The sequence below is a fragment of the Gobio gobio genome, assembly GCF_949357685.1.
Source record: "Gobio gobio genome assembly, chromosome: 14".
NCBI classification, from domain to species: Eukaryota; Metazoa; Chordata; class Actinopteri; order Cypriniformes; family Gobionidae; genus Gobio; species Gobio gobio.
This window is the reverse complement of record NC_137107.1, coordinates 32858629-32873920: the sequence shown is the minus strand read 5'-3', so window position 1 is coordinate 32873920 and position 15292 is coordinate 32858629. Positions and strand designations below refer to the sequence as shown.

The window sequence follows — 15292 nt, the reverse complement described above, 5'->3', positions numbered from 1 at the left end:
TCTGAAAATATCACATCCAAAACAACGTCAGATCAGCTGACCTATCAGTCCCCTCCCCAGAGAGTTTTGTGGGGTCATAAAAAAGCTCAAAATTCTTTTGCCTTACAAATGATCGCTTGTAAAGTCTAGGTTCAGATGCAGTTGGTTGAAAGTGTCGGTTGGTGTATCGTGGGGGAAGGGGGGGGGGGGGTTAGGGGGCTGTGCTATGATCCCTCTGTGGTTCTGAAAGCAGACTTGTTTTAGACAAGTCCCCCCATCAGCCAGCTGTGACTTTGGGAAGCTCTTCCCAAACAGCTTTAGAGTTAATGTTTTTTTGTAATTTTAGTTTTTTTACTAATATTGTTTAAATATGTTAAAAAAGGTAAATTCCTCAGGGGTGTCTAGTATATCACTCCATAGTGCCTTTTTTTCATGTTTAATCTTTATAATTTATAAAATACAGTAGAGTGTGTCCAAAAAAACACAGATTAATTTTATTTTTAGTTTTTTTATGCTAGCTTTTATTTCAGCTGCTGAAATGTATTTATTTTTACATCAATGATGACAACACTGCATGGCAGTAGAATAAACCTGCTCTGATTGGTGCACTGGATGTTAGTGGCTGTGGATGGATTTATGGGCCGGGGCAGGGCAGCTTACTTAGACTGAGGTAAGTCATGGGATCATCTATTCTGAGCTTGAGGTGTAGAAAGAGAAAGTTATGCAGAATTACACAAGGAAACGGTGTCGAGATGGAATGAAATAAGAGGAAAGTAGATCCTTCAGTGAACAACAGTAGATTTTTGGACTCTTGAAGAACCTGGATGAAAATCAATTGCAGTGCAGCGAGTAATTGGATCTCTGTAGCTCAACACTTGCACCAGACTGAGGATTTATTATTGTTAAAAAAGCTAAACTTCATCTGATATTATAGACCTTCGTAGGTATTTGAATTGATGAGAATAGCACTGTTGAATTGCAGCAATGGATCTTTTAAGAACAAATATAACCCTTAAGGATAATCCTCAAGATCCATGTCACACCACATCCTAAGGGATTTCCAGTTCCAGCTAAAGAAATGGGAAGAAATGGGAAGGAGATGAGTGAAGATGAGGTGGTAGAGCTGGCTGAGGACGGCAGGAGCTGCTCTTCACCCTTCAAGGACTGTGATGTGGGGCTGGTTGAGGGTGTAGAGGTAGACATTTCCACGCAAACTGCCCTGGCAGGCAAAGGAACAAGGTTATGGTGCCGTATACAGAATGTCATGCACAGAAGAAAGGTAAAGAGAGGAAAAATGACAGATTGTTGTTTATGTTAAAAGGAAATCTGTATTAAATTATAATCACCAGTTTAACAGTTGCGTATGGGTAAATGTTTAAGCAGTGACTGAGCAGTGACATGATATACTTTATCTGAAAATATTTATATTTTAAACAAAAAAAGTATATAGTTTATTTTATAATTAGAATACATGGATTTTTATTGCCTCATATTAATTGAGAGACTACATTAAATAGTTGTAGTATTATATATTATACATATTTTTTTAAGTATTGTATTAAATATTGCACTTTGATTTTGAAAAAATTGTTGTCTTTCAATCAGTTTTAATAAAAACAATTAACAATTTTTTCATTGTTTGGTTATCATGAATACAATACTTATTTAAAATGTACTGAAATTTCAGTTAAATTGTAAATGAGAATATGAACCACAGGACATGATATTACTTTTGACTATCTACTCTGGCTTCCTATATAATCAAAACAATTTTTTCAAAAATAATACTTAGTAAAAATAATTTTTTAAACCATAATAATCAATTATAATATCATTCAAGCCATCATAGTTAATATTAATATTTTTCAAGCCATAAGTAAAAATGTTCCAGGAGGTAATACCATAACTTTTAATAATTGTCAGCATTCTGCCTCACGTTTAGATATTATATAAAAAAATATATGATAATTGTTATACATTTTAATTAGTGTGGGTGAGTTTTTTATGCCATTGGAGCTCTGATGACCTTAGTTGGCACTGGTGTTTGGCCGGGCAAAGCCCCAGTTCTCACTCTCTCCCTGTCCATGCCCCGTTGACAGTCAGGTTGTAATGACTGAGATGATGAGATTAGATAGCAGAGCAGGATCAGGCCTTACACGAGACCATATGGAGATTAGGCCAGGATGAGGGAAAGGAACATGCTGAACTTGGCCCACTCCAGATGGCCTCACGTTTGCTTAGAGGGGTCGTAGAAATTGGCTTGTGATGTGCAAAACTGCTGTATAAAGAGAACTGGCATAATGAAAACTGTTCACATCACTTCAGACCCTTCATAACATCTGTGGTGTTTATAACAGATAAAGACACGTGTGGCCAATCCAAAAGCCCTCCATATCGCAGCAAAGACTAATGTTCCATGTGAATGAGTTCATATTGGAAATCCCATTGTATTTTATTTTTTTCTGTTTCTTATCCAGTTGGATCCTCAGATGCTCCAGGGTAAAGACTGGCAGAGAACAGTTATCCCAATGAATGGGGTGAGTATATCCACATCTGCTCCCCTGCTGTAATCCTACCATCCATCTCTATAATTACTAAATATACACCTTTTTCTGAAGATTGAGGTGAAAATATCCATGAAGTTCACCAGCCGGGAGTTCAGCCTGAAGAGAATGCCCTCACGGAAGCCCATGGGTGTGTTTGGAATAAATATCTCCACAGTGACAAAGTGAGTCAGCACACATTTTATATGAAAATAGACATTTTACAAACTTAAAGCACACAAATTTTGATGCTGCATGATTTTGTGCATGTTTAGGCATTCATTGTGTCAAAGGAAATTAGAATATACAGAAAATTCATAGAACTCTTCCTTTTTCTGTGCAGTGTTTATGGTCTGATTTGATTGACAGTAATGAGGATTGTCTGTAATGAGCTTACTAATGGGTTTAAGGGCAGAACCAATTAATGCTATAAAGACAACATGACAACACCAGTACAGATGCTTAGATCCTAACACGTGCACTAAAGGTCTCTACATAAGCAGCACCTACCGCTGATTAATGTAAAACATTAAAGAGATGATTCATCAAAAAATTAAGATGTTGTCATTTACTCACCCTCATGTCATTGCAATCTAATGAATTTCCAAAAATGCTCCTTTCCATAAAATGAAAATGTACATTAAGCAGCACAAATGTTTGCAACATTAATAATAATAGAAAATGTCTTGAGCACCAAATCAGCACCAAGACGAGTAATGAAAAAAAATGTATCATTGCTTTAAGATCAAAATTTTAGATTTTAGATTTTTGCTGAATGGAAACAAAATTGTCCATTCTGATGTTGGTATTGTCTTTTATTTTTAGACGGGAGCGCTCTAAAGTGCCCTACATAGTCAGACAGTGTCTAGAGGAGATTGAAAGAAGAGGAATGGAGGAAGTGGGCATCTACCGTGTCTCAGGAGTGGCAACTGACATCCAAGCACTCAAGACTGCATTTGACACCAGTGAGTGACCATTGTCATTTTATTTTTTCACTTTTATTATAGCGCTTTATACAATACAGATTGTTTCAAAGCAGCTTTACAGTGGTGAACAGGAAAATAATGATGCAGTGATGCGAACATAATTCATTTCTGCTGTAAAGCAGCTCTAAAAAGACAATAAACTGTCATTATTCAGTTGAAATCGGTTCAGTGTTGATTCAGTTTGGTTCAACAACTGTGTAAAGTTAATCAATTATGGAATGAGTTGAAAACAGTGATTTCATCCAATAGTATCAGTGCATTCAAGTCAGTAAAATTGCTGAATATTAAATATTCCCCAACTAAGCAGGCCAAAAGGCGACAGTGGCAAGGAACCCAAACTCCATTGGTGACAGAAAATGGCTTAGGCTTAGTCGGGTGGGCCAGTTCTCCTCTGGCCAGATGAACAAATATGGTGTGGTTTAATTCCAGGCTGCATCTCAAGTCAGATTGTGGATTAATATCATTCAGAATATTTCATCCAGTTCCTTCTGCTTGAAGATCAGGGTTTTTTACATGGAGCAATGACAGATATATACAGTATTTAGTCAGCCAGTTTAGTTGCTGACCTCTCTCTTTTTCTCTCTCTGTAACAGATAATAAAGATGTGTCTGTAATGATGAGTGAGATGGATGTGAATGCCATTGCCGGAACACTGAAGCTGTACTTCAGGGAGCTTCCCGAGCCCCTGTTCACCGATGAGCTCTACCCTAACTTTGCAGGAGGCATTGGTTCGTCAATTGTTTTTACTTACAAAACACAATGTTAAGTATTGAGCAGGCTTGGATTCTACTATATTGATTATGTCCTCATTACTCTGCAGCTCTCTCAGACAGCGTAGCTAAGGAGAGCTGTATGCTGAACCTCCTGCTGTCTCTACCAGAGCCCAACCTGGTCACCTTCCTCTTCCTGCTGGATCATCTCAAGAGGTAGACAAGATTGAAATGACTTTCACAGTGTTCTCAGAGGCTTAACAAAAAGGAAGACATGTTTCTGGATTAACATCAGTTGTTTCCGGAACATTCATATGAAAAAAAAACAAAAAACAAAGATGGATGATTTTAGGACGGGGTCCGGCCGGGCTCAGCCCAAAGGAGCGACGTGGGGACACCTTCCCGTGGGCCCACCACTCACGGGAGGGACCGTAAGGGGCCGGTGCAAAGCAAATCGGGCAGCAGTCGAAGGCGGGGGCCTAGACGACCCGATCCCTGGACACGGAAACTAGCTCTTGGGACATGGAATGTCACCTCGCTGGCGGGGAAAGAGCCTGAGCTTGTGCGTGAGGTTGAGAGGTTCCGACTAGAGATAGTCGGAATCACCTCCACGCACGGCTTGGGCTCTGGAACCACACTTCTCGAGAGGGGATGGACTCTTCACCACTCTGGAGTTGCCCATGGTGAGAGGCGGCGGGCTGGTGTGGGTTTGCTTATAGCCCCCCAGCTCTGCCGCCATGTGTTGGAGTTTACCCCGGTGAACGAGAGGGTCGTTTCCCTGCGGCTTCGGCTCGGGGATAGGTCTCTCACTGTTGTGTGTGCCTACGGGCCAAACAGCAGTGCAGAGTACCCGACCTTCTTGGTGTCCCTGGGAGGGGTGCTGGAGAGTGCTCCGACTGGGGACTCCGTCGTTCTACTGGGGGACTTCAACGCCCACGTGGGCAATGACAGTGAAACCTGGAGGGGCGTGATTGGGAGGAACGGCCCCCCTGATCTGAACCCGAGTGGTGTTCAGTTATTGGACTTCTGTGCTAGTTACAGTTTGTCCATAACGAACACCATGTTCAAGCATAAGGGTGTCCATCAGTGCACATGGCACCAGGACACCCTAGGTCGTAGGTCAATGATCGACTTCGTGGTCGTTTCATCTGACCTGCGGCCGTATGTCTTGGACACTCGGGTGAAGAGAGGGGCGGAGCTGTCAACTGATCACCACCTGGTGGTGAGTTGGATCCGATGGCGGGGGAGGAAGCTGGATAGACTCGGTAGACCCAAACGTACTGTGAGGGTCTGCTGGGAACGTTTGGCCGAGTCTCCTGTCAGAGAGATCTTCAACTCCTGCCTCCGGCAGAGCTTCGACCGGATCCCGAGGGAGGCTGGAGATATTGAGTCCGAGTGGACCATGTTCTCCACCTCCATTGTCAAAGCGGCTGCTCGGAGCTGTGGACGCAAGGTCTCCGGTGCCTGTCGAGGCGGCAATCCCCGAACCCGGTGGTGGACACCGGAAGTAAGGGATGCCGTCAAGCTGAAGAAGGAGTCCTATCGGGCCTGGCTGGCTTGTGGGACTCCTGAGGCAGCTGACAGGTACCGGCAGGCTAAACGGACTGCAGCCCGGGTGGTGGTGGAGGCAAAAACTCTGGCCTGGGAGGAGTTCGGTGAGGCCATGGAAAAGGACTATCGGCTGGCCTCGAAGAGATTCTGGCAAACCGTCCGGCGCCTCAGGAGGGGGAAGCAGTGCCCTATCAACACTGTTTACAGTGGCGATGGGCGGCTGTTGACCTCAACTGGGGATGTTGTCGGACGGTGGAAGGAATACTTTGAGGATCTCCTCAATCCCGCCGTCACGTCTTCCATTGAGGAAGCAGAGGCTGGGGGCTCAGAGGAGGACTCGTCCATCACCCAAGCTGAAGTCACCGAGGTGGTCAAGAAACTCCTCGGTGGCAAGGCACCGGGGGTGGATGAGATCCGCCCTGAGTACCTCAAGTCTCTGGATGTTGTGGGGCTGTCTTGGCTGACACGCCTCTGCAGCATCGCGTGGCGGTCGGGGACAGTGCCTCTGGGATGGCAGACCGGGGTGGTGGTTCCTCTTTTTAAAAAGGGGGACCGGAGGGTGTGTTCCAACTATAGGGGGATCACACTTCTCAGCCTCCCCGGGAAAGTCTATGCCAGGGTACTGGAGAGGAGAATTCGGCCGATAGTGGAACCTCGGATTCAGGAGGAACAGTGTGGTTTTCGTCCTGGTCGTGGAACACTGGACCAGCTCTATACCCTCTACAGGGTGCTAGAGGGTTAATGGGAGTTTGCCCAACCAGTCCACATTTGTTTTGTGGATTTGGAGAAGGCTTTCGACTGTGTCCCTCGCGGCGCCCTGTGGAGGGTGCTGGGGGAATATGGGGTCCGGGGTCCTTTGCTGAGGGCTGTCCGGTCCCTGTATGACCGAAGCAGGAGTTTGGTCCGCATTGCCGGCAGTAAGTCAGACTTGTTCCCGGTGCATGTTGGACTCCGGCAGGGCTGCCCTTTGTCGCCGGTTCTGTTCATAATTTTTATGGACAGAATTTCTAGGCGCAGCCAAGGGCCGGAGGGTGTCAGGTTTGGGGACCACACGGTTTCGTCTCTGGTCTTTGCGGATGACGTTGTCGTGTTGGCCCCTTCTAACCAGGACCTTCAGCATGCACTGGGACGGTTTGCAGCCGAGTGTGAAGCGGCTGGGATGGGGATCAGCACCTCCAAATCCGAGGCCATGGTCCTCAGTCGGAAAAGGGTGGCTTGCCCACTTCAGGTTGGTGGAGAGTTCCTGCCCCAAGTGGAGGAGTTCAAGTATCTAGGGGTCTTGTTCACGAGTGAGGGGAGGATGGAACGGGAGATTGACAGACGGATCGGTGCAGCTTCTGCAGTAATGCGGTCGATGTACCGGTCTGTCGTGGTGAAGAAAGAGCTAAGCCGTAAGGCGAAGCTCTCGATTTACCGGTCAATCTACGTTCCTACTCTCACCTATGGTCATGAGCTTTGGGTCATGACCGAAAGGACAAGATCCCGGATACAGGCGGCCGAAATGAGTTTTCTCCGCAGGGTGGCTGGGCGCTCCCTTAGAGATAGGGTGAGAAGCTCAGTCACTCGGGAGGAACTCGGAGTAGAGCCGCTGCTCCTCCACATCGAGAGGGGACAGCTGAGGTGGCTCGGGCATCTGTTCCGGATGCCTCCTGAACGCCTTCCCGGGAAGGTGTTTCGGGCATGTCCAACCGGGAGGAGGCCCCGGGGAAGACCAAGGACACGCTGGAGGGACTATGTCTCCCGGCTGGCCTTGGAACGCCTCGGTGTCCCCCCGGAAGAGCTGGAAGAAGTGTCTAGGGAGAGGGAAGTCTGGGCATCTCTGCTTAGACTGCTGCCCCCGCGACCCGGCCCCGGATAAGCGGAAGAGGATGGATGGATGATTTTAGGAGTAGGATTAGAGTTAGGGATAAGGCCAGAGGTGGAAATAGTAGTGAAAATGTGTACTCAAGTACAAGTAAAAGTACTGGTGTCAAAAAAGTACTTAAGTAAAAGTACAAATTACTCTTCTCAAAAACTACTCAGATTACTAGTTACTAATTACTTTTTAGCTGACGATATTTAATGAATTACCAAAATTATATTCAATCAAATAATAGATCTAAGTAGAAAATAGCTACTTTCAACAAAACACAGTTTTACCTTATTGACAAAGTACATGAATTAGTGGTCACGATACTGAAATTAATAACTTAAATACTATACATTGAAAATTATACATTTTCAGTATCATTTGGGGAAAACCACCATGTACTGTATACTGCCATATAGATATTTTAATATCACATTTTTTTGTCCATCCACTTTGTCAAGGCAATCGTTATTTTCAAGCTTAAAAAAAGCGCAAGACTCATTGTAAAACCAATACATTTGAATGAAGCGGTTTAATTCAAGTCTTCTGAAGAGACACATCCGCTTTATATGATGAATAGATTTTAAATTTAGGCGTTTGTTTACATATATAAAAAATGATCAATTAGCCTACCATTACAATAATCTCACTTAAACATTTGCTCACTCTATGTATTTGTGTCTTTACAATGGGGTAACTTTGTTGCAATAGCTCTCACACAGCACAAGAAAGCTTGATTTCAAACTGAATTGAATTTACAAAAAAGACAGTAAACAGTCAGTAATAAAATAAGAACAAATAAAACAAATTACCTCAATTCAGTTGAGGTATTCGAAATATGACAACACTGAATTTTTATATGCAATATTTCTTATATGCAGTATATATCTTTTTCACACAAAAATAAAAATTCTGTCATTAATTACTCACTCTCATGTCCAAACCCCGTAAGACCTTTGTTCATCTTCGGAACACAAATGAAGATATCTTTTAACATTTTTGTGTGAAATATGGCTTGAACATGTTCTTAACAGGCCATCCAGATGCTATTTTTTTTTTTTTTTACACTAATCCTCTCTCCTTCACTTTCTGCTATTCTTCTTTTTGTTATTAGGATTGCCGAAAAGGAGAGTGTAAACAAGATGTCTCTTCACAATCTGGCCACCGTGTTTGGCCCGACCCTGCTACGACCTGCTGAAAAGGACAGCAAGATCCCCACTAACCCCACACAGCCTATCACGATGGGGGACAGCTGGTCGCTGGAAGTCATGTCACAGGTATGCTCAGACCTATGTGAAACAACTAGGAAAACCATGATTGACTATTTATAATTTAAGGTCTGTGTAGTGTTGTAGTCCAGACCACCTTATCCGAGACCAAGACCAATGTGTGTTGAGACCAAGACCAGACCAGCACTCTTTAAATTCATAAAGATCCACATTGCCACTTGAAAAATGACTATAGATAATAATTAGAATAAGACACTATACAGAGCTGTTACCAATCAAATTCAATCATTAACAACAAAATTCATCTTTGCACTGCAGAGGTGGTACAGAATATGCATCTGAATTGGTAAATTACAAATGCATAAATAATGTTGAGAATAATGTTTTAAAGAATTTTATTGAATGTTTGCATAAAAGCAATATCACGTTTGCAGTCATGCTCACATTTGGGAAAACAGCTCTCTTGCTCTTGTGCTATAACTGCTTTATTATATCATGTTATAATATAAAAATCCAGATCTCGTATAAATACATTTTTGCAACAATATCATACATTTTGTGAGCATTTTTATTAATTTTGGTGACATTTTTGACACAATCCCTCATTCATTTCTGAATCGGCACAATAAATAAATCAAATAACGAATAAGTTATTGATTTAATCTGAAGCAGGAAGTTTTACATCCAGTCACATTAAAGGGATAGTTCACCCAAAAACGATTTTTTTATGTTTATCTGCTTACCCCCAGGGCATCCAAGGTGTAGGTGTCTTTGTTTCTTCAGTAGAACACAAATTACGTTTTTTAACTCCAACCGTTGCAGTGTGATAGTCGTATAATGCATGTCAATGGGGATATTTTAGAGTATGAGAGCAATGAGAGTAAAAACACATAGACATACAAATCCTTATTAAACCATACGGCTCGTGGCGACACATTGATGTCTTAAGACACAAAGTGATCGGTTTCTGCGAGAAACCGAACAGTATTTGTTATTTTTTTACCTCTTATCAGACGAATGTCATCTAGTATTCCCAGCGCCATAACTTCCGACGAATAAGGTCAAAATACTTGCGTGATCAAATACATATACACGTAGATGCCTCATTTAACCGATCCGCGCAGGCACTAATGAGGAATCTATGTATATATCTATGATTGCGCCGGTATTTTGCACGTATTTTGACCTTATTCGCCGGAAGTGATGGCGTGGGGACGGCTGACGCAGAGCCATAGAAAAAAATGAAATACATTTTTAAATATGGATATTTTTCTTACACAAACGCATCGATTCGCTTCAGAAGGCCTTTATTAACACCCCGGAGCCGCGTGGAGCACGTTATTTGACGGACAGATGCATTTGTTATGGACTTCAAAAACAGAGCAACTATTACTGCTATTATAATGCTTGGATTAGCCAGAACATTTTTAATATAACTTTTTTCGTCTGGAAGAAGAATGTCATATACACCTCGGATGACTTGAGGGTGTGTAAATCATGGGCTAATTTTCATTTTTGAGTGAACTATCCCTTTAATGATGTTAATAAATAAATCCGACAGTGCACCGGCAATTTAGTAATATCCCAGCAGTTGTGGTCTTGAAACAAAATCCTGAGTCCTCCAAGTCTGAGACCGAGACAAGACCAAAACCTTCAAAAAATTGTCTTACAACACTAGGTCTATGGACATGCTGTCAAGTACCACAGAAAATGATCTAAACGTGTCTCTGTTTGTAAAAACAATGGGAAACGCATTTACAGTATGAACTTATGTTTTATCAATTACACGTCTCTTGACATGTTCTGTCTTTTTTTGGTTCTGTAGGTGCAAGTTCTGCTGTATTTCCTTCAGTTAGAGACCATCCCGACACCAGACAGCAAGAGACAGAGTATCCTGTTTTCCACTGAGGTCTAAAGGAGTGCTTATTCTCATCGTAAGTTTCACACCAGTGGGAAAGCGAGCAAGCGAGTATGTCCACCCACTAGGTAATACGGACACTGGAATGCACAAGAGCTACGTCCTTCCGGGCAAAAGCAGGAGTGCTTCGCCTTTCGCGCATTTTCTAGCTGACGCCACTAGGGGGCACCGCGGCCCTTTTAAACATTGAAGAACTCTACTTACTCGGAGCACATCTTGAATATTACTGAACCCTCCATGTAAACCGCCTATTTTTCTCTGAACATCAGTGTCCGTTCAGCACCTTCGAGAGTCCTCAGATCGCTGAGCATGCTCTTGTGTCCTGTATGTGGGCCTCTAACGGTCATTCATATCAGCTGGTCTCTTCTGGCTTTATGTTTGTCCTCATTTTGTCTGTCCCCACTGGTCACTGATGCTCTTTCTGTGCTGCTACAATTCAGTATCCAGCTCCAAATCCTTTTATGTGATAGATAATTACATGGCAGTTCAACGTAGTTCTTATTGCAGACTCTTTAAAAGTCAAACGACTAGCTTCTCTTAGTGTTCGTCAATCATTTAAAGGACTTAATTTAATACGATTTCTGTGTAGAAGATGGTGTTTGGTTCCGTTATTGTCAGTGTTGATGTGATTTCTAATTTAAGAACATCGAGAAACAATCAGAAAAATCGTCTGATCTGAGTAAAATCTCGTTATTTAATTTGTCTTTTTTTTTGGGCCCATACCTCTCTACCAAGCAATATTTAAGGATTCATGAGTGTTTAAAAACATACGATACGTGTTTCATTATGTTTTGTAGTTTCCCCTCATATGTTGGGAGGTAAACCTTCATAAAATGTCCATAACCAAAAGGGTCAATATATTTTTTTTTTATGTAATACATATAGAATAATTATGATTATTTATTTGGGGACAGATATCAACATCACTGTCATTTCAAAGTACGTCTACATTTATTGCTGGGTTATGAAGTACTGTAGATTCCTCACATATCCTCTTATTGTTTCTTTATTTTTGAATCCGTTCAGGATTTAAAGATGCTCTGAGCATAGCACACAATATTAGCGTTTCCCCTGCCGTATATCTAGTGTTGAGAGATGACCAAACGCAGAGGTTTTTTGCGTGCATTGGCTTTAAACTCGTCCCTGTCGTTCCCATCAGCTCTCTCTCTCTCTCTCTCTCTAGCTTCACAGCACACTGTGGTTTATGTCTCACTGAGAACCATACAGCAGTGCCTCTCTGTCTCATCGTAAGACATTAAGGGACAGTTCACCCGAAAATGCAAATTCCGTCAAGTTTCTTTCTTCTGTTGAACACAAAAGAAGATTTTTTTGAAGAAAGCGTGTAACCAAACAGTTATGGACTTCAATGGGGACCAACTGTTCAAAATATCTTCTTTTATGTTCAACAGAAGAAATAAACACCTTGACAGTGAGTACATGATGACAGAATTTTCATTTTCGCTGAACTATCCCTTTAAGATAAGAACACAATGCTGTATATAGCACAAACTGTTACCCTTGAGTCCTGTCAGGTGGTTTAATGAAGGAAGGGTTGATAATGGACGCCAAGAACGATGCAGTACAGGAACAGTACAGGTATTCTGTCTTTTTATAGCATTTCTGTTAATTATATCAGTAAAAAATGAGTGCTCTTAATTTTCTTATTTCAGTTAAAGGTGCTTTAGTTACATTATTTAACATGCAGGCATGTTTTTTTGATTTAAGTGTTTTTTTTAATGTTCGTTTTTTTTAATGTTTGATAAATGTCGTTTGTGTGTTTGATTTGTAATGTTAAACCAAATTCTGGCTACTGTAGAAGGAATTTTTGAAGTCTGCGTCACGTATACAAAAAGGGGTGCAGCGATTGAAAAGGAATTTCTGTTAATCCACCGTGTTTCTTAGGTGCGTTCCCATTATCGCAGTGCGTCCTCTTCTCCAATTGTCGGCACTAAATGTACATTTCCTGTATCTTGCACCTGTCCGAACTGAATTCAGTATACGAGATATTAATCGTCATTTTACAGCATCACATGTGGTTTTCGTCTAGAACTGTCCCTGATTTTCTTTTTGTAAAATGAAACTCTTAAACTCATAAACTGTGATATGTTGCTATCAGAAGGCATTAGGTGATTCAAAGCATTCCCATTGTTAGTGTTAATTGCTTATTTAATGTGCTTATTTAGATTGTTGAATGTTACTGGGTTAGAAATATTGGACATATGCTCCAGTTCAATGGGAGTGATACAGCGCATGATATTTGAGAAGCAATTTCTTTGCACTGCACATCGTTTAAAGACTAATGTGATCGTTTCTTCTCGACGTAATGAGATTGTGTCACACATTTTCTGCAGTCTGATATTGCATTATGCAAGAAACGGATTAATTTGTATCCACGAAGTATAACCGTTTTGAAATGATAAGTCATGAAAGCACTCCAAGGGGTCCATCTGTGTTATCCATTGTAATGTTATGATGATTTATTTTGAAATCTTGCCTTTAAACACATGAAGACATGCTGGACAGCCACTGGGACAGGCTATGGATGCTTTCCCCTTTTCCTCTTAAGGTTTTTGTCACTATTTATTATTGCTAATATCTTAATGTTCTGGTTATAGGACTGTACAAATAGATAATGAATTCTGCAGACTGAAACGTTTGGAAGGCATTTGCGGCCTATGTTTATACACAAAATGTTGAATAAAACCTCCTGTATATGAATACCTGCTGCTTCATGGTGTTTTTCCCCCCAAAATATTTCTTTGCATATTTAATCTGGGGTGACACAGTAGTTTCCCTGCCTTGTATTTGAGTTAAAGGGTACATAACACACACAATTTCTGCCATTCTCATGTTTATCTTGTAGAGTAGTACTGCATCCTTCATATCTCCGAAGACTCTTTAGTTGTATCATATTTATAAAAGACAGGTACGCTGTAACGATTCTTTCCGAAAACAGCCGAACTCGTGGAAGCGTGCAGTGGGCGGAGCTAAAGAGTCACACACACACACACAAATACATTATGGCATTATCCGGATCACTTTTGATTTGCTATACGTACGTGTTGTTTACATTATATGCCCTTACACGCCGATTGCCAACAAAACGGACATTTAATGCAGTTTCATTCACCGCATGCGGTTTCGACTCTTTACCGGGAACAAACAAACGCACTTGTAGAACTCCATTGCTGCTCCGGAAAAACAAACTGCCTCCACTGTTTCCTTAACGCTGGGTGATTTGTTAAGCTGAACATGGTTATCTTTCCCTCAGAACCAAAAACACTATTCTTTAGTGACATTGTTGATTTTGTGGTCTCGTTTGTCGTCTAAAAACTAAATGACAGCGCTGCCAATGGCTTCTGTAACCCGAACGAAGCTCGTTGATGTGCGCGCTCACTCATCTGGGAGAAGGAATTTCGCTCTTTATGAACGAGGAATTTCGCCCTTTATGAAGTCATACAGGGCCATTTAATAAAAAAACTTTCCGAAACTTGTTTAAGTATATCATCCAACTATTTTTTTTGAAAATTTGCCATGTTTAGCATGAGGATACAACTCTTTAACAGTGTAAATTATTCAGAATGAATGAAATAGCATTAGACCCCTTTAATATTCTTAATTTATTTGTTCATTTTACATGTTTAAAATAAATGTTTTGAAACTCAGTTGAGTTTGTATTACACCTATGTAGTGTATATATGTGTCCACATTGGGGCAGCACAGCCTTACATTGCTTCATTGTGGTTAGCGTTATTGTGTACTTAAGTTTTTCTTTTCTTTTATATGTGTGAGTGCATTTTTTGGTGTAAAGCCTGTTTGTCTTAGATGGAGGACGGAAGATTGAAAACGTTTTTGTTTGCATCAGTTATCATACATGATAGATGTTGACAAAAATAGCACTGTATAGTATAAATTATATGAAAACCAGGGTTTTTTTTCCGATCACATAATAATAATAATAATAATTAAAAAAATAATAATATTGCCAATAACATTGCAAATCAAGGAAAACATACTACTGATTGTTTTCTAAATGTGAATTTGTTTCCTAAGTATATAGTCCATTTCTGTATGTTCCATAGAACCTCATTTAAAAGTATTCATCAATATGTCATGATGACATCAGGAAAGATGGCAGCTTCCTATAAGAGCAGCTTAGTAGATTTATTTTTGGTGCATTATATCTAGTCCTGTGCTTTTGCAGTGGCCGCACAGTCCTCCGGTGTCCGATAAGAAGACCTGTTTCCTGTTCATAATATGAGACTCTGAGCTTTGAGGAACAGGAGGGATGGATTGAGTTAAAATACAGACTGACATTCTGTCATAGAGCTGTTATGAGAGAGAGAAAGAAAGTGTTGTGTCGTCTGTTGCTGTCTGATTACTCATGTCCACAGTTCTATCTCTCTCCTCCGGCTGTCACTCCTCCCAGAGCAGGCCATGAAAGCTGTGACCGTTGCAGCGTGGATGTGGTCAGATAAGACTATCCCGCTCCCATCACGGCCCTGCCTTCTCTGAGAGGCCTGCTCC

At 41.4% G+C, this 15292-nt stretch overlaps 1 protein-coding gene across 1 annotated transcript in view; it reads left to right on the top strand.

The window, feature by feature from the left end:
* bcr (BCR activator of RhoGEF and GTPase) overlaps positions 1-13481 on the top strand; it is an 81508-nt gene extending 68027 nt beyond the window's left edge. The window contains exons 17-23 of the mRNA XM_079835507.1: positions 2457-2516; positions 2598-2707; positions 3348-3487; positions 4102-4236; positions 4329-4434; positions 8733-8895; positions 10673-13481. Coding sequence (XP_079691633.1) covers positions 2457-2516; positions 2598-2707; positions 3348-3487; positions 4102-4236; positions 4329-4434; positions 8733-8895; positions 10673-10762 — 804 coding nt within the window. The 3' untranslated portion in view covers positions 10763-13481. The remainder of the gene's footprint in view (positions 1-2456; positions 2517-2597; positions 2708-3347; positions 3488-4101; positions 4237-4328; positions 4435-8732; positions 8896-10672) is intronic.
* The last annotated feature ends 1811 nt before the right edge of the window (positions 13482-15292 follow it).